The sequence below is a fragment of the Zingiber officinale genome, chromosome 10A (assembly GCF_018446385.1).
Source record: "Zingiber officinale cultivar Zhangliang chromosome 10A, Zo_v1.1, whole genome shotgun sequence".
NCBI lineage: Eukaryota > Viridiplantae > Streptophyta > Magnoliopsida > Zingiberales > Zingiberaceae > Zingiber > Zingiber officinale.
The window spans coordinates 36,511,270-36,531,764 of NC_056004.1; the positions used below are offsets into that span (position 1 = coordinate 36,511,270).

Consider the following 20,495-nt stretch of genomic DNA (forward strand, 5'->3'; position numbering starts at 1 on the left):
CACCAATGATCAGGCTATTTTGATCAAACAGTTAAGATTAGCAAATATCTTATGACTCGTGTTTAAAAACCTAAGAGACACAGAAGAAAATTATCTGCGTTGTGTCTTCACTTTTCTTCTCTCTGAGCGATTTTTTTTGAGGAATTTTTCCTTCTTACGGTCTGTATCAGTAAGTTCCTCCTCTAAGTTCTTTTTGTGTTCCCTACATTTCCTTATGGCCCAAGAATCTTTTACTTCCTAGTATACCTTCATCCGCTTCGATTTTGACAATTGTGATCAAGAAGTGCTTCACTTGCAATAAAAAATTCCCCAAAACTACCACATTCCAACCCCCAAGATTGTCCTCATCGCCCCCCTTCGGGCTATGTTACTTTCTTTAAAGATTAAATTATGGCTGGTTTTCTCTTTCCAATCCCTTCATTTATTTCTGAAATAAGTCGTTACTTTAACCTTCTCCTTCAACAACTAGCACCAAATGTCTTCTCACTATGTATGGGATCTTTTTTTGTTCCGCCTGTATGACATTCCTCTGACTCCCTTGAATTTTCATTACTTTTCTTACCCCAACAAATTGGGTCTTTTTGCTCTAGTCTTATCCTAAGGTAGTGTTCTTTAAGGACCTATCTTCCTCAAATAAGAGATGAAAATTCTGTTTCTTTTTTATTCAAATACCTGAGTCTATTCCCTGGCCGACCAAATGGCGGTCCGACCTTCCCCTTATTCCTGACCTTGAGAACTATAAGCACGATCCAACTTTCGTTTCCACCTTAAAGAAGATGGTCGGCATAAAATTCAAGCCTCCTAAATTATTGCATGAGGGTTTGCTTTACTTATTCGGACTGAGTCCCGTCTGCATGTCGCTTCCATGCTCTTTCAATAAGCCTCCATTGCGTTATCACTAACTAAAGTCTTCTTTACTTTATATAGTAGATTCTTTTTATGAGGCCCTGGTCTTTGAGCATATTCAACTAGAAGAGGCCGAATTGAATTGACAAGAGCAAATGCTTCTAACCGAGTGAGAGCAATAGTTGGTTGGCCCTTCTGGCGAGGTGTCCAGTAGCCGAACAGCTGAATCCAACGTGACTCCAACGCGATGTCGATAATAGAAGAGGAGTTGTCTTCTGATCCCCTCCTATCACCAGAAGACTCTCCTTTTAATCTTGAAGCACAATGAGGAGGAGGCATAAGAGGCATCAACTCGTCCCTACTAACCAAGTTCCTGAGGTGAAGACGTCTCCCATCAATGCTCCCTCCCCCTGTCTTACACCAGTCCGAGTGGAAACCCTGACTCAATCTTCCGAACGGACTTTGTTCGCTCTTCCTTCTAGCAGTCTCACCTGAGAGGTCGCATCCCAACTGGGCAACTCTTCCATTCTGGCTTCACATTCACCATCATCCCTTCCCATTGCTCCACCAGTTGAAGCTTTTTCCAACGAGCTATAAAAACTCTATCAATTCTCGACCATCTATAATATACCGTCTGCCAAGGCAATATCTTCTCTATTGGCTCCCCCATCGACCTGAGATAGAATATTATTATAGGGTCAATTAACCGATGTCTGGGAGCTAGCCATTGTTGGTCCAGGAAGTACCAGACGATTGAACCTGAGTTTTGATTATGTTAAATGGTCCAAAGTTAAGTTGTCTTGTGATCTAACAAAGTTGATTGAGCTTGCAAGAAAGTCCTAAGTTGTCTTAGGTAAAAGTCTTATTGGATTCTAGGCAGGTGGAAAACCCTAGAGGGAGGTAACCCTAGGTCCTAGGGGGCGATAATTCTAGGTGATGAAAAGTCCTAACTGCGATTAGGCAGGTGAAAACCCCTTGGGGGTAGTAACCCTATGTTATGGAAAATCCTAGGGGGAGGTAACCCTAGGTCCTAGGGGGTAGTAACCCTAGGTTATGGAAAACCCTAGGGGGAGGTAACCCTAGGTCCTAGGGGGTGGTAACCCTAGGCAGAAAATCCAGTCGATTTAGAGGACCGGTCTGGCAATAGGTAACTTCTCCTAAGAGGAGTAGGTGAGAACGCGTTCCTCATTGAGGGAACAATAGGAGTCGATTTGACCTAGGATTTCCTGAGGAAATCTGAAGTCAGAATCGGAAAGTCCGAAGGCTGTCAAGTTATTGATTTATATATCATTTGCTATTTTGTCTAACTCTGTTTTATAGAAAACTAACAATTGTGCAAGGTTAGTTTTGGCCTTGATCGGTCGACCGAACCGGGGATCGGTTGACTGAACCTCTAAAGCAACAGATAGATTTCTAGACAAATGAACGAGCTTGATTGAATAGTGGATATACAGTGCCCGAAATCAGGCCAGATTGATCGGATCAGACCAGATAAGTTAGCGAGGATAGAGGGATTGGTCGACCAAACGACGGGATCAGTCAACCGAACGAGGACTCATCTGAAGCTAAATCTGGATGGGAAGACGGACCAATTCAGGTAGGATCAGTTGACTGAATTAGGGGATCGGTCGACCGATCAACGACGAGTTAAATCTAATCCCGAGATCAGTGGATCAGGCCTAGCTTGGCTATTTAAGGAGGGCTCAACCAGTTGCTTCGACAACACAATTACCGAGATCAAGAACAAACAACTACTGCTCTCTTCAATGCTGCTCCGACAACCAACGATCAAATTCCTAATTCCTTATTGTCGGTATACTTTGTTTTTTTTCAGTACTTATGATTGCTTACTTGTAAATGATTTCTGAATTATTAATAATTGCCCACCGAAAGCGATCAATGATCATGGGTCTTGGAGTAGGAGTCATCATAGATTCTAAACCAAGTAAAAGAAAACTGTGTTAGCATTGCTCTTGTTCTCCTTCGTTATTCCACTGCGTTATTCTGAGTTTTTCGATAAACAAATGAATTAGCCATGAGTGCTATTCATCCCCCCTTTAGGACGTCATCGATCCTACAATCATGAGCCGAACAGATGACCATACCCTGATGGAGATGACAGATGGGTACTCTTATGACCTAACTGATAAATGTATATAGGGTTTTCATTATGTTTTCTCACAACATTCAACCCATTTTTACATGCATGATCTGAGATAACTTGCTTTTATGCTTCATTTTCATGTTTTGTTGTTCCTAGATATTGCTCTTGTATATTTTGGATGACAGAAATGAAGATTGGAGAGAAACAAGGAGTGGAAAGACCAAGACAAAGAGCCCTGCCCTATCATGAGCGGTCGGGGCAGGGTCTACCTCCTTGCCACGGCGTGCTCATGTCAGCTTTGACTACCGTGCCATGACCTACCCGGGCCTCTAGATATGAGCTTTCTCATGTTACACAGCCGCCCGCCCGTGCCCAGCGACACATGCCATGTCACATAACTGACTTTAGCGCCTATAAAAGGGGATTCGATCAGATCAGTTGGGGGAGATTGGACGGGAGGACTCTGACCCTCTCCATGGGTAAGAGTTTTCTTCTCTTTGGAAAACCTTAGAGTCATTATCTTCATTGACTCCGATGCTCCATCCACCTTCGGCGCAAAGGAATGACACCAAAGAAACCAAAAATTTTCTCCCTTAGCATCTCTTAACTCTATCCTCTATATTTGAATTGTATGAATACTTATGCTTGTGTCTTTGGATTGCAATCCTTTTGTTATAGAGTAGTTCTCATGGTTCTAGAATGTAAGGAGTAGCCTTTTTGTTATGTAAATATCTTTTTGGTTAATCTATATGTTTACATGTTATTGTTTGATGAAATATGTGTTTATGGTCCGGCTCTATCGTATTAACATGATCTTAATGCCAAAAGCATGAGATTTATATCTCATGAGGGTTTGGGGATGAACTAAAAGGAAAACCCAACCTTTGACCGGTAGAACACTGAGACATGGAAAGTCGGATATGAAAGTGCAACATAACTTGCCACGAGGAGCCCTAAGCCGTCATAGAGCCTAATGGATTAAACCTAATTTGTTGCAAACAATGATTAACCTTAATATGATGTTGTAGAAGTAAAAATTCACATAAGATATAATAGGGTGATCTACCTACACAAATTCCTATTGAAGATATGAAACCAAACATAAATTAGATGTTTATAATCATTTGGGTGAAACTGAAGTCCTAGAATTACCTTCACCACTGCCTATTTATGTGATCTTCTCTGTATCCCTCTCTTTCAAACCTCTCTTTCTTGCTCTCTCACCTGAAGCTTTCTCACTTGCGTGCGTGAACCAACCTTTGAACGCCAGATAATTAAATGTGTGAAATCAATTGGTGCTTAATCAACAATCATTATGGATCAATATCTTTTATTACTTGACGATAAAATTGTACACTTGTGATTTATCACATCACTAACCATGGTAGATCTTAGCTTCCCCACCTTCTTTATACCTCCCTTTATCGAAAATACCCCTAATGATACTGTTTATGTAACTTTAGGGAATCAGGATGAATTTATCCTGATCGATGGCAGAGTTAGCCTGGGAGAATGATACCTTAAAGAAACGACTATCAGAGGTTGGTTCTATATATGCTCCCATCCAATCCCCATGGAGAGTCAGGCTTAACTCGATCGACTGATTGAATTAGAAAGGCAGCTCTTAGAAGCTCAAGCATTGGTGAAAGCTATGGCAGCGAGAGTGGAAAAATTGGAGGATGCCCTAAAAACAACTGAAGATAAGCTTCGATCTGAGACAGCCAGGCGAGCCAAAGTGGTGGTTGATCTGGATGGGAAGATTGCTAAAGTCCAAAGCCTCTTCGTCCATTTAGAGGAGTTGAAGGCTACTCACGTCCCGGAGATAGAGGCCAAAGAATTGGAAGAAGATAAAACACAAACACGATCATAAAATTAATGATCTCGTGTATTGATAATCATATCTCTTTCAATTCTTTAATTGAAGAAGATAAAATACAAGCATATTCATAAAATTATAATTTAAATACCAAAACTAATTTTATTCGAATTAGTAGAATTGACACTACAAAAAATTAGAATAGTTTACCCATTCATACCATAAAGTACAAACTGTAAAAATTTTGAGCATTAAAGTGCTTAAAATGGGTACATTACTCAGTTTATTGATAATTACAACAACAAACTCAAATATCTATTCATTAATTGAATTGAAGAATATGCAATACAAACTTATTCATAAAATTATAATTCGAATACTGAAACCTAATTTTATTCATCCTAGCAAAATCGACAACACCCATGAACTAAACCCTCGATTTTCACACCATTTTATAGAAAAAATACACAAACAATAATTTTAATTTATTTCTACAAACAAGAATAATAAATCAGTCAAAATTTAGGGTATAAAAATATAACTTACCTTCTACTCGAATACATCTATTTATGCCTTTAAAATACAATGCAAACCACTTCTTCACGTTAGCAGTCCTCTAGTTGTTCCGATTACCACCTTCTTACTTTTTTACACTCGACATTCGTCGATGATCCTTGGGTTGAAGGTAAAAGTCGGGTTTTGCACTCGAAGCTTTAAGTTCTACACTTGAAGGTGAAAGTCGGGTTCTCCCGCCTCTCTGATTTTTTCTTTTAATGTCGAAGGAATTATTTTGGACGATCACTTACAGTTTATGGTGGAAATTAGGGAAGGAGTTAGCTAGAAGTTAGAGGAGTATAAAATGAGTCGGAGGAGTATTAAATGAAGAAAGAGAGCAATCTGATAAATTGAAGTAGATTAGGGAGTTGAAGAACAAAAAGAGATTTTGGATAGAGAGTGGGAATATATTTTGTCTGACCTAGGGACCGACGAGGGAGTTAAAGTTATGATTAGGGATTTAAAAATAATTTACTGTTTAAAAATTGTATGCATTTATATATTTACAAGTAAAACAGATAGTGAATATAAATAAATATATTGATATTTTTTAATTATCACTTCACTAGTTACTTAAAACATTCAATAATAACTGTGGAACAATGATATAATGGTTACATCCTCTAATAGATAACAATGAAATCTAATATTTGAGTATCAATTGTAAGAAAAGTTAGATACTTGGATTACTTAAAAAAAAATTAAAAAAGTAAAACATTCAATAATATATATCAAATTAAATAAGAAGTCAATTAAAAGTATTAAAATTTAAGATGTTTTATAATATTATATATTGATATTGTAGAATAAAGGTTGTCAAATATATTGATCTTTCTAAAAGGGATTAATTTTTTTAAGCTATTCATATCAAAATAAAATTGTGAGATAAATATATAATCTCTAAAATTTGCATAAAAACACATACGGAGAATTAATGTTTGAACAAAAAATTAAAGTTAACACTATATAACATAAAGGATTCTGATTAATGTAAACTTATATGACCTAATATGAATATGAAGTTAAGTATAAATAGGAATGGTTTGATAACGTGCCATCTAAATAAAATATTAACAAATGGCAATGCTGATACAAACTTCGATAAATATAAAATAAATATGAATAGTTTTATTAACATTTCCATTAAACATCATCAATTGAATTAAAATAGAATAAATAATACCTAATTGAAGTGTCGTAAATAAAATATTATTAAATAATAAACTCACTGTAGGTAGTGAGAACTTCTGACTCTTCCAACTTGGAAAATGAGAGATTGCGTTCTTCTAATTAGTGTCCATATAACACACAGGTAGGTAGAAACTTGACATAGAGTTGATCATTTTGGGCACCATTTTCAACATTTGAAAAGAGGTTAAGCGTTGATTGAGGTATTGCGACACTCCAAGCTTGGAGTCTTCAATTTGGGAGGAGATCAAGGGCTCATTGGTTTATAAAAAAATAATTTATTTATGAGAAAAATATAGGAAACCATATTACTTTTTTCTATTTAGATATGTTATTAACACCACTTATCTTTTTATTGCACATATAAAAAATAATTTTTATTTTTCTAGGTCAAGTTAATTGAGTATTTTATCTTGATCAAACCTATTCAATCAGACTCAATCACATATTTAGTCCACCTAAACTATGTAGATCATCAAGATCAACAACTCATCTAAATTGATTGGCTAGCACGAATCATTTAATCGAATCATCCAAACTAGCTTATTTAAATTGACCAGGGTGCCTAAATTATTTGAATCAACTTCAACTCAACAGGCTCAATCAAGTCAACTAACTCAATGAGATCAACTGGCCCAATGAGATAATTGCCTAGTTTGATTGGCTTGGTTAGTCCAATTGGATAGATTAGAGATCAATTGACTTGGCTTACTGATAGATTAGATTAACCAAGACGAATTGATCAACTAAGTAGACCTAATAATTAGCTTGATCAGATTTAGATTAAATTGATCAACACATTATTGAATTATCTGAATTAACTAGCTAATCTAGCCCCATCAACTTAATCGAATTCCTTAGACTGATCAAACTCGATAGCCAATCCCTAACCTACCCACCCCCATTCAAATTCAATTCAATAACATGTGGAGAAGTGAGTAAGAGACAGATGTCATCCATTCAGTTTGTGAAGAAGATCAGTCCTAAAGAGCATGTGCACCCATTCTTATTAACAAATAATGAATAATTTGCATATGCAATCATGCTGTATGATATTTGTACTCATTCTGCATTGCAATTTTCCTTTCGGTGAAGTCTTTGTCATCCCTCCTAAAAGTTCAAATTTTCTCCATCTTTGAATTCGGCATGCACACTGTGCAGCTATTTCAGTAAAAGTGTCACGCTACTAGTCAAAAAGACGACCAACACAATCATAAGAATGATCCACTCATAGTTCATCAAATCATGGCCCATTGGGTCACACACAAGAGAACTTTACTTTGTTCAACACGATCTGATACGATAACATCTTCATTAATAATGAGGCAAAAAAACAGAACGAACACAATCACAATCTTAAAAGATCATAATCAGTGGTTGACCAAAGCACAGTTCTTCCTGATCTCTCCTGAGCTCCCGGTTAGCACTCCAGCCCGCCCCATCTTCACCATCGACACCCCGAAATCGGCAAAGAAGATCGACTCCGGCAATCGTTTCCTGGAGTAAACGTAGCCTCTCGTCACCTCGTCCTCCAGAAGAGCCTCGTCGGAGTGGAACAACCCCTTCTGTTTGGAGACCAATCCATAATACTCGGAGTCAAACGTCATCGAGCTGCCGGGAACCATCTCCAGCACCGTGTCGTTCCCCGCCCGGCACCGCCTCAGCAACTCCACTTTGTAGTTAGCGTCCAAGGTCGCGTCGGAGAGGCCCCTGCCGTCGTAGTGGTGGTGCAGCCTCTTCTCGAAGGAGAAGCAGTGTGAGTTACCTATTGCATGGCCCCCTGCGCACGAAAAAAAAGAATTAAGGAACATTCTTGATCAAGTTCACCGGTTGACTGTGATTTTCGTCATGTCACCTGATAAGATCGCCAAGTCCGTGGAGTTGAGGCCTTTGGATCTGAAATTTGCTTTCAGAATGGCGATATTATCATCGGAGGAGGGCAGATGGGCTGCTGCTTCTCTGGCTCTGGACACAGACCCATCTCTACGCCCGGTCTCCACTTGATAAAGCTGGCTTTCTCTCGTCAGATTTATCCCCTTCCCCAGTCCTGTAGCCTGAGTCAATCCCCACCAAACTCAACAATAATCAAAACAGAGACAAATTAAGCAAGACGACCAACGGCAACCAATTCGAAGTACTCACCAACGACACTGCATCCCTCGCTGCAAGAGCCAAGATATCAGCACACGAGACAGTGGCAGGGCAAGCCTTCTCCAGAGCTGCCTTGGCGGCGTCGATCACGTAGAATCCATCCAGCGTCAGGTTGGGCTTCGCATCCTTCTCGGCCAAGTTGCTCCTTGTGGAGTTGAGCAGCACCGATCCATCGCATCCCTGCTCTAATTTATAAAACCTTAAAATCAAACAAAAGAAAAATCTACAAGTTGGAATTGCGAGTGGCAGAAGATAGTTGACGATTAATACCCTGACGAAACAGTCGTGGAAGTGAAGCCTGAGGAGCGGAGCAGACACGGTGGGATCCTGAGAGAAGTAGCTCTCGACTGTTCTTCTGACTATGTCCTCTGCTTGAGGGCAGGACTGGAAGTAGAACCCAACCCTAAGGCCATTTCCATGGGTCGACCCAAGAAAGCAGCTCCAGAATGCGACTTGGAGAAAGAGCAGAGGCAGAAGCTTGTTGCTGCAGCAGGCCATCTTTTCAGCTACCGGAACGATTGCAGGATCCACTACACATGTATTTTTATTGGAGCTCGCTTTATTTCTTGAAAGAGAAAAAGGTTGTTGGCCACTAGATCTGTTAAGGATCTGAGAACAAATGAATAAGATAAAGCAATAGATTGATTATGTTAATATGACCATGTCTCTTCGTAAACTAATATTTATTTTCAACACTAATTGTACTAAATTTTTGCATTTTGTCGTAAACAATGGATGGCAGCTCATCATATATAAAAAAATAGATTATATTTCTCAGGCGCGTGCTTTCCAAACGGCTCAAAGTCAAGGATATCTGCTACTGTTTTTTTTTTTTTTTTTAAATAAAGGTTAAAATGAGGATGTGATTAGCTGTACAAGAATATAAAGTCTGAAAATTGGCCAGTGATAGCGTATTAAATGTTGGAAATTAGAAAGACATCTTTTATTGTTATTACCATTAAAAAAATAGTATATTTCATATGAGTTGTGATCCGATGATAAGACGGGCTCCGTCACGTGGAAGGTTAAAGTCAAGGCAGTCAATGACCCCAGACTAGCGTATGATCAGGTGGCCCAATCAGTTGATTCGATTAAGGAATGACTGGTCCGAAGTTACCATAGCTCGATCTCGCACCAAGCTTCCGACGCTCAAAGGCCAGTATCACCAAGGCAGGCATTGATTGACGGGACATGTGCCAGGCGGACATCTCGATCGGCCAAAGATTAGATCACAGTCAACGAAACGGAAACACAACCCAACAAGCCTAGGCAGTGGAAGTAGTCGAGCGTCCGACCCGCTTGGCCCAGGCCCAGACAGCGGAAGCAGCCGAGAGGCATCCCCGCTCGGCCCGGACAGTGGAAGTAGCCGAGCGTCTGACCCGATCAACCCAGACAGCGGAAGTAGCCGAGTGACATCCCCGCTCGGCCCAGACAGTGGAAGTAGCCGAGCGGCCTCCCCACTCGCCCCAGACAGCGGAATTAGCCAAGCGGCCCACCCGCTCAGGCCACTAGCAGACAAAGGCAAGATCGACTGGTATCCTCCTCGAAATACGTGCCTCGAAATTCGTGCCATAGACAGACAGCACGGTCGACGGCATGATCAGACAGAGAATCGTACGACGAAAGCTTCCACTGTCTTGTTAGGATATGCTCGGGCTGTTAAGGTATGGTGTCGGGTACATTTTTTTGACACGTCTTATCAAGGGAAGCTTTGAGATGCGTCCACGCCTTGAGGAGTGTGCACGCACACCCCTGGGAGCCCTATATAAAGGACTCCGAGCTTCGACGAAGGTATGCTCATCCTACTGTAGCTACAGTTACGCTGCTACTTTCATTTCTTTGCTTGCTTGCTTCTTTCACCGGAGATTTGACTTGAGCGTCAGAGAGCCATCGTCGGGGAACCACTCCTTGGCTCGGCACTGACACTTTTGTGCTGACAGGCTAGTCTCAGTGGAGGTCCACGCACGGTCAACAGGAGCGCCACATCCCCAACGTCTGCCACCTCGACTCTCAGACAGGATCAAATTTGGCGCCGTCTGTGGAAACGCACCTGCATTCGAGCCGAGAGGATGGAAGAGACTGGACGACTTCACACGGTGGTGCTCACTCAAGAGGAGCTCGGCGCACTTGTACAATCGCGAGCGACAAAATTAGTCGAGCAGCAGCAAAGACCGCTAGCCGATCGACTGGATCAACAAGCAACATCGGCCTCGGGAGGTCGAGTGGCCCATGAAGACTGACCGGAGCAATTGTCCATCTAGGGCAGAATAAAGGGCCAACCGACACTTAGGGGGAGGCTCCACCTGTGCCTATTCCATTCCACCGGGCCTTGTTTCAAACGCCCTCTGAGATTGCTCAAGCCAATCAAGGAAGGGACTCTTCTTCAGATGAAGCACCCGTGCGGGACGCAAGGAAAAGCAAGGCGCCTCGAGTTGATTCATCGCCTGAGCAGATCAACCGCCAGTTCTCTAAGGCAATCCTACAAGATCCGCTTCCAAAGCACTACACTCCCTTGATGATCGGAGAATATAACGGGTCGATCGACCTGGACGACCATCTTGGTAAGTTTGATAACGCTGATACTCTTCATCAGTATACAGAGGGAGTCAAGTGTCGAGTCTTCCTCACCACGCTCTCCGGCTCGGCACAATGATGGTTCAGAAGGCTGCCGGACAAGTCCATCCAAAGCTTCAAGGACTTCCGAACGGCCTTCCTACATCATTTCGCTAGCAGTAGATGTTACCAAAAGACGAGCGTCAGCCTATTCTCCATGAAGCAAGGTCCCAGAGAGTCCCTCCTGACATATATCCAACGCTTCAACCAGGTGGCCATGAACATCCCCTCAGTCTCCTCGGAGACCATGATGAATGCCTTCACCCAAGGGCTCGTGGACGGGGACTTCTTCTGGTCGCTCATCCGAAAGCCGCCTCGGGACTACGACCACATGTTGAAAAAGGCCAACGAATACATAAACATGGAAGAGGCCCAAGCGGCAAGAAGAAAGGAAACGCCATCCGAGCCGTCATCGTTGATCGAGCGAAGGCTATCGATCAACCATCAGCCACCACGCGGGCCCCGGGCCGAAGGAGCATGGGCACATCAGGAAGCAAGGCCACACGCCGTTCAAGATGTGGCCTCCGAGCGCCCAAAAAAAAGGAAAAACCATCATTTTGAGGATATGATCCCTTACGGGTGTCTCCTCTGACATGGTGACTGTCATTAACTTTCTCATTGTCTCTTGCCTAACAGTCCGACTCTGGTGCCCAAAGAGTTCTTTGAGATTGTTCATTATATCATAAGCAGTTTGTAAATCTTGATGCTGATGTTGCAATATATTTGACATTGAAGCCAAAATGTAACATCGCGCCATCTCATCTGTTTTTACCCATTTCTTATGATACTCAATCTCCTCTGGGGTAGAATCACCATTAGGTGTATCTGGGCATACCTCTGACAGTACAAACTTATAGCTTTCAGCAGTTAAGACAATATCCAGATTTCTTTTCCAATCTCTATAGTTGGGACCAGTAAGTCTGTTCTATTTCAATATAATGGCCAATGGGTTGAAAGACATCATAAGAATCACAAAATAAACTTTGGTCAGGTCTCTAAATTTAGAATAATATTGATTCCTCAAACAATACTATTTAAATTTATCAACACCTCAAAACACCGTGAATATTGCATGTCACATTAGTGTGGACGTATACAAATTCAACATTTGTAAGAGGAGGGTCTTACCCATTAATTTTATTATCTTGTCAACCTAACTTTATGACAAATAAAATTAATAGTTGGTTTTACTTTGGTCACGCAAAACAATAGTAGTGACTCCGTTGGGGAGGATACTATTGAATGCGTCTAAGTGTATACCATTACTTGATACTTAGTCCATTAAATATGATTGTGCCCCTTCAGTTGGAGAAGATCACACACTCCTAAATAATTTCCTATAACCATCCATAAAGGAAGTTTGATCTAGTGATCCGCAACAAACCCATCCATTGTGGAGGGAGGCACTCAAAGCCAACACGCAAGCTTGTTGCATCACTTACAAACCAGTAATGGAGACCGTGGAATTTATTTAAAAAATCCCTCTCCCACTTACTTATTTAAGGTGAGGAATTTTAACATATGCTAGCATATATCACATGCACACACACACATCACAGTAAATAAAAGCAATAAATGTGGAAATTAAATTTCCAACTATTATGGCCTTTTCCATCACTGTCCTCCGTGTGTTCCAACCCTAGCTACTGCCATCTTTAGCCACCGCCATCGGGTCCAGTCATCGCATCTATCTTGCTTCTTATTCCGCTGCGCCTCTGGTCCTCCAATAGCACCACGCCTCGCAAGGATACGATTCGCGACAAATATAGAATTTTACATATATCGATCATATATTCCATGAAGGAATGTACATGTATTCTAGATCGAACAAAAAAGTAAAATTCTTAAACTAACACAGCTACTGCTGTATTTAATACATAGAATCATGCACACACAAAATAATGCCCTTGACATGTCCAAGGGTCCAATCACACACAACATCTATAAGACATAATAGTTGGAGCCTGCAACCACAAAGTCAACACATCCTACTATTATCTTGCCTAAATTATGTATGACATGTGCATAATCTATTTGAAAACCAAAACACACAGCGGCAAACCCTAGCTCTGATACCAATTGTTGGTTAGTCCTAGGAAGATCGTACAGGTTCTACTGTACAAAAATTTTGTACAAGCGTCGAACCTTTCCTAAACAACCTATTGTGTTCTTTAAAAGTTAAATTAGGAATTGCAAACGGAATTTAACATTATTGATTCCAAATTTAACTTATCTGTTCTTAATGGTTTAGACTTGGATCGCAAGCGGAACTTAACACTATTGATCCAAATCCACCTATGTTATAAATTCAATTAAATATTAATTTCTAAAATTGGCTTCCAAATTAAACATGGCGAGGCACTAGACCTTTTTGGATATGGGAGCAACCACCACTTCCTAGACAAAGCCTTTTAAGGAAAGCTAATATTTAATTTCCTTATATAACTCTAGGTTTAACCAAAAAGAACAATCGAATCACAAATTCGAAAAATAAAATAAAAGAAACACAAATTCAAAACAAATCCGAAAACTCTAGAATCATATACCTCTTGTGTTTGGTATTTCCAAAAATAACTATACAAAGAAAACTAGTATGATGCGGAAAACAATTACTAGTTATACCTTTCTTTGTAGGGAAATAACCTCTTGATCTTCTACCGTATTTCTCTTCTAATCTCGGACGTTGTGTGGACAACGATCTTCCGAGATGAGAACTACCCAAGCCCTTCTTCTCCAAGCAAGTTTCGGCCACCCCAAAAACTCCAAGAGATGTGAGGTTTGGCCACCACCACCAAGCTCCAAGGGATGCTAGAAACAAAGCCTCCTTTCTCTCCTTCTTCTCCTAGCTAGAACCGGCCACCATGGACTCCTCTTGTGTTGATGCCGCCGACCACAAAGGAGGAAGAGAAGAGAAGGAGAAGAGGCTCTAGGGCCGACCACCAACCAAGGAAGAGAGGGAGGAAAAATAGAATAGAGTTATTCAATCATGAAGGCACCTCTACCTCCTCTTTTATAATCCTTGGTCTTGGCAAATAAGAAAAATTTAATAAAAACTTTCCTATTTTCTTTGCCATGAAAAAGAAAAAAAATTAATTGATAAAAATCAATTTTCTTTTCTCTTATTAAAGTGGCCGGCCACATCTATTTTTCCTTTAAGGAAAGTTTTTATTCACAAGAATTAAAACTTCCTAATTTGTTTTCGGAAATTTTTAATAAAAAATTCTCTAATAATTTTCCCTTCAAGGTGGATTATAAAAAGAAATTTTATAAATTAAAATCTTTCTTTTAAACATGTGGATAATTTTCAAAAAGGAAAGTTATCTCTAAAATTAAAATCTCCTTTCAATTTATAAATAAGGAAAGATATTTATTCTTTTCTTAATCTTTTGTAGAAAGGAAATATTTAATTTTTAAATTCTCTTTTAAATCATGAACATGGTTACAATTTTTTTTAAAAAAATTAAAATCCACCTTTCAATCTATAAATAAGAAAATATTTCAAATCTTTTTTTAATCTTTTGTAGAAAGCTATAAAAGGAAATATTTAAATTTTAAACTCTCTTTTAAAACCATGTTATCTACATAAGAAAATATTTAAATAAAATCCCTTTTATATTGTATGTGGCCGGCCACACCTAGCTTGGACTCTAAGCTAGGGTCGGCCACTAATCTTGGCTCAATCTTTAGGTCTTGGCCGGCCCTAGCTTGGGTTCCAAGCTAGCTTGGCCGGCCACCAAAGAGTGGGTAAGAAGGTGTGTATAGGTGGGTATAATTCTCTATATACAAGAGGCTACGATAAGGACCGAGAGGAGGAATTGATTTTGGTCTCCCGATGAAAATAAGCTTCCCGTGTTCGCCCCGAACACACAACTTAATTTCATCAATAATAATTCATACTACTAAAGAATTATTATTGAACTACCGCACCAATCCCAAATTATATTTTGGGCTCCTTCTTATTATGAGTGTGTTAGTCTCCCTGTGTTTAAGATGTCGGATGTCCACTAATTAATTGAGTTACTGACAACTCATTTTAATTAATGTCTTAGTCCAAGAGTAGTACCACTCAACCTTATCGTCATATCGGACTGAGTCCACCTGCAGGGTTTAACATGACAATCTTTATGAGCTCCTCTTGGGGACATTATCAACCTAAATTATTAGGATACAGTTTCCTTTTATAATCAACAAGACACACTATAAGTAACACCATTTCCCAACTTATCGGGCATTTTGATTTATCGAGCTAAATCTCACTCTTTGATAAGTCAAAAAAATAAATATTAAATACATGTGCTTGTTATTATATTAGGATTAAGAGCACACACTTCCATAATAACTAAGGTTTAGTTCTTTTATTAAGTCAGTATAAAAAGAACTTACCTTAAATGGTCCTGCTCAATACACTTAGAGTGTACTAGTGTACTTTATTAGTCAAGATAAACTAATACCTAATTACACTACGACTATTCTAATGGTTTGTTCCTTTCCATCTTAGTCGTGAGCTACTGTTTATAATTTATAAAGAACCGATAACACGATCTCCTGTGTGTGACACCACACACCGTGTTACGACTACACTTAGTATATATAAATGTAGATACTTGACCAATGTGATTCTTATTTCTAAATAAATGTTTATACAAAAGCTAGGCTTTTAGTATATACTCTAACACCCCCCATGTTCTGTTCCTTCCATCAGTCAGCGACCCACAATACCCGCGACTGTCGCGGATTCAACTTAGTCACCCAACCGACGCCCAGAAGTTTTCGTCGCCGGTCTCCCTCTCCTGACCGGTGACACAGGCACCACGGTGTCGAATGGCGAGAGGAAGTGAGGAGATCATCGCAGTGGCCCCATCGAAGAAGCATTGAACTCGACCGAGCCACACATGAGAAAAGCAGACCGTCCGCTCGGGAGGAGGAGAACAGGAGCAACGCGGCACGAGGCGAGATCAATATTATAGTTGGTGGATCGACTAGCAGAGACTCCAATCGAGCCCAAAAATCATACGCTCAGTGGCTAGAGATCCACGCCGTTGGCTGCAGCAGGGAGAATGCGAGTGGGCCCGAGATCAGTTTCGGCCCCAGAGATCTCGAAGGAGTTAAAGTGCCGCATGATGACACCCTCATTATCTGAGCGGTAATTGCAAACTATACCATTCACCGTGTATTCGTTGACACAGGCAGCTCGGTCAATATCATCTTCAAGAAGGAGTTTGATCAACTCCAAATCGATCGGGGTGAGCTGCTACTGATGACAACCCCGTTGTACGGGTTCACTGGCAATGAGGTCTAGCTGATCGACCAAATCAAGATGGCCATATCACTTAGAGAGGAGCCGCTCCGAAGGACGAGGCCACAAACTTCATTGTGGTAGACGTCGCCTTAGCCTACAACGTCATTTTGGGCCGACCGGCTCTCAATGAATTTCGAGCGGTCGTCTCAACCTTCTGCCAAAAGATCAAGTTCCCGGTGGAAGATCAGATAGAAGAGGTAAAGGGTGATCAGTCGGCCGCTCGACATTGCTATGTCGAGATGGTTAAGATAGGGGCGAAGTTCGCACGGAAAGCACCCCGGCTGGAGGTAAACGCCGTAACTGAAAAGCCCCTACTTTGGTTTACATGGAGAAGGAAGAAGCACAAATCCACCAGAGCCGATCGGAAACAACTACCTTCATTGCCGCTGATCTGGAGGCCGAGCAGGAAGCTGAGCTGATCGCATGTCTCCAGTAGAACTACGACGTGTTCGTATGGTCGACGCATGAACTACCCGGCATCTCCCCGAACGTTGCCTAGCACAAGTTACACGTCCGACCAGACGATTGACCGATAAAGCCAAGGAAGAGAGATTTTAGTGCTAAGTAGAATTTGATCATCCGAGCAGAAATAGAAAAGCTCTTGGAGGCCGACCACATACATGAAGTTCAGTTCCCGAGCTGGCTTGCCAATGTGGTGTTGGTCTCCAAGCCTGGGAATAAGTGGAGGGTCTGCATCGACTTCCGGGACCTCAATAAGGCTTGCCCAAAGGACTTCTACCCCTACCTCGGATCGACCAAATGGTGGACTCCACTGTCGGATGCGAGTTGATATGTATGTTGGACGCGTATCAAGGATACCATCAAGTGTCGCTCGCCCAGGAAGATCAATAGAAGGTCAACTTCATCACAGCCGATGATACGTACTGCTACAATATTATGCCATTCGGACTGAAGAATGCTAGGGCCACATATCAAAGACTTATGAACAAAGTGTTTTGGCAACAAATCGGCCGTAATATGGAGGTATATGTGGACGATATACTAATTAAGTCCCTCCGAGTTGCTGATCTTTGTGCAGATGTCATGGAGACGTGCCAGACGTTGAGGACATACGGGATCAAGCTAAATCTGAACAAATGTCTGTTTGGCGCGAAGAGCGGGCAATTTCTGGGCTACATCATTATCGAACGGGGAATTGAAGCAAACCCTAGCAAGGTGAAGGCGCTACAGGATATGTCGCCCTCCAGAAACTTGAAAGAAGCCCAACATCTCACCGATCGGATAACTGCATTGTCTCGGTTCATTTCTAAATCGTCCGACCGGAGTCTGCCCTTCTTCAAGATATTGCGCCGAGCCACCAGATTTCAGTGGGATGAGGAGTGCGATCGGGTATTCGAGGAACTCAAGGCATATCTGAACTCGTTGCCTGTACGAGGCGACGAGCAGAGGAGGGGAAGGCGATGGTAAGGCCTCGGAGCTTTCCTTGGCTGATGACTTGTACGCACGGGAGGGAAGAAATCATTGCATGACGGTTAGGGCAAAGATCGTCGCGAAGGAGGAGGCATCGGGGATGGCTCGGGCACGCGGGGAAAGGGGAGAAGGAAACGACGAAAAATGAATAAAAAAAAAAGAAAAGAAAAAAGGACAATAAAGAGGAAAATCAAACATTTCCTCGCTTAAATGGGTAGCCTAAATAGGCTTTCCCGGGGCCCAGTTTTTATCCCCGTAACCGAAGCCATACGATTTTCGAAAAAATTTCGAAAAATTTCGGAAAATTTCTTTATGGTTATTCGTCATTTTTTGATATTTTACGGCTACAGTTACGCTATCACTTTTGTTTCTTTGCTTGCTTGCTACTTTCACCGAAGATCTGACTTGAGCGTTAGAGCTAGGGTTATCGCTGGGGAACCATTCTTTGGTTCGGTACTGACGCTTTTGTACTTGAAAACTAATCTCAACGAAAATTTACATACAGTCAACAGAAGCATCACATCCTTAGCATCCGTCACTTTAATTCTTAGACAGAATCAAATTGTATTTTACTCGGGTGGCTTCAGATACTTAGTCCGGTCAGTTAGGAACTTACAAGGGTAATCCTCGGGACATTTTTTTAGAATTATCCCATGCAATTTGAAGAGAGTTAATTATATGAACTTCATCTAATATAGTGATCTTTTCATACGGTCAGATGACCCGTAATTCATTTCACATATATTAGAAATTGACTTGATGATATATTATAATAAGATAAAATTATCTAAACATCGCGTATAAATACTTCAATTCGTGGAATCACGATATTTATGTTAATGAAACGTTCGATAATAATTGCTCGTAAAAAAAATTAATAATTCCAATTAATTTCATTAATTACTTTTAGGTGATCGATTTAGTCCCATAGAATTTTTTCATCAATCATCCAGATAAATCAAGATGTGTATATGGTGGTCAGCCCAGAAACCCAGCATCCTTTGGTTACACTCCCCATTTGGAGGAAAATTTTTTACAAATACATCGCAATTAGAGTTTAAACCGTAAATATCTGAATGCCAACTTAAATATTCTATCACGGTATCATGACCCCGAGGACTCAATGATTGCTCACCATGATGACAAAAGGTGAATACGTTTGCCCCCAGCGTCCCTGCCAACCCGTCCCAGAGTCAACACGGAGGAGGTAAATCACGGACGGTTATTAGTTTTTGGAATAATAACTAGCAAATAAGAGAGATATTTACTTCAATTTTTATCAAGATTCGAATCTCAAAGATCATGATGATAATATTTTATGGGCTAACCATTAAACCCATATGAAGGGACCTCAATGAATGATTGCTCGGCAGAAGCTATGGCAAATTGTTGGAAGCAAAATGGGAAATTAGTTAATTGTATTATTCTGCTGGTGCTCCTTAAAGTTAGAAAAGTGCGGCCTACCAGGTTAGATATACATATAGACCAACGGCGCCAAATAAAATCCATGTTTTCTGTTCTATAACACGTCGTGTTAAATTAATGCACACATAAGTCAGTTTATTAGATAACATGTGATAATGTATGGACTTCATCGTGTGTGTGTATATATATATCTATATATATATATATATATATATATATATAGATATATATATATATCTTGCGCACCTTTGCGGACCGCCCTCGTGGCACCGTCCGCGTCACCTTTTCTCTCCCTTAGAAAACGTTGGGTTCCTGCCTGAAGCCCTCACGCTGCGGAACAAAACAGATCTTCTCCAACCTAGCGATCCTTCTCGCCTCCGCAAAGGTCGACTTCCATCCCTCGTGAGGATCTGCAACTCCGCCGCACAGATCTGCCGCCTCGCCCTTCTTCTCGCCTCTGCAAAGGTCGACTCGCCTCGCCCTTCTTCTCGCCTCTGCAAAGGTCGGCTTCCATCCCTCGCGGGTTCTGCAACGCCGCCGCGCACATCTTCTCCACCTCGCCTTCCTCTCGCCTCCGCAAAGGTCGGCTTCCATCCCTCGCGGGTTCTGCAACGCTGCCCCACACAGATCTTCTCCACCTCACCTTCCTCTCTCTTTCGCCGCTAGCATTACAGAGGCCGACGGTCTATCTAGGGTTTCAAGCGCTGCCTCCACTCATCAAACCCAACGATTCTAGGGTTTCTCTCGGCGCAACGAATTTCATTGCAGGTAAAACCTCATTTTAAAAAAAGTTATTGTTTCTGTTTTTATTTATGGTTTCGGCTTTTAATCTGTAGCAACGCCGAGAAGTGCATGATCAATGTGACATCAATTAACAAGAATCTGTGATTTGTTTGAGTGTCTATTTATGTTGTAATTTGCAATATCAATGTGATTAAGAAGTGCATAAACAATTTTTGATGGTTTCTGTTTTTATTTATGATCTCTGTTCTTAATTACATTGGGCAAATAACTGAGGAGTCAACTTGGCTATGTATCATCCAAATATGCTTCCTTTAGTATGAGGA

The 20,495-nt window shown here is 41.0% G+C and overlaps 1 protein-coding gene across 1 annotated transcript; it reads right to left on the reverse strand.

Annotated features, from left to right (window-relative positions):
* Nucleotides 1–7,719: 7,719 nt before the first annotated feature.
* On the reverse strand, nt 7,720–9,284 carry LOC122028195 (peroxidase 27-like). Its single transcript, XM_042587225.1, has 4 exons — nt 8,931–9,284; nt 8,652–8,840; nt 8,365–8,563; nt 7,720–8,289 (listed from the first exon to the last, which is right to left on the reverse strand). Exons 1-4 carry the CDS (start codon nt 9,156–9,158, stop codon nt 7,880–7,882), a joined length of 1,026 nt encoding a protein of 341 aa, XP_042443159.1. The 5' UTR covers nt 9,159–9,284; the 3' UTR covers nt 7,720–7,879.
* Between the last annotated feature and the right edge of the window lie 11,211 nt (nt 9,285–20,495).

Bases quoted from the DNA above. Each gene is read 5' to 3' on its own strand.
- LOC122028195 (XM_042587225.1), bottom strand. From the start codon at position 9,158: ATGGCCTGCTGCAGCAACAAGCTTCTGCCTCTGCTCTTTCTCCAAGTC. The intron at 8,841-8,930 runs GTATTAATCGTC...AAATTAGAGCAG, and splicing joins TCCACGACTGTTTCGTCAGG to GGATGCGATGGATCGGTGCT. The intron at 8,564-8,651 runs GTGAGTACTTCG...GGATTGACTCAG, and splicing joins CGAGGGATGCAGTGTCGTTG to GCTACAGGACTGGGGAAGGG.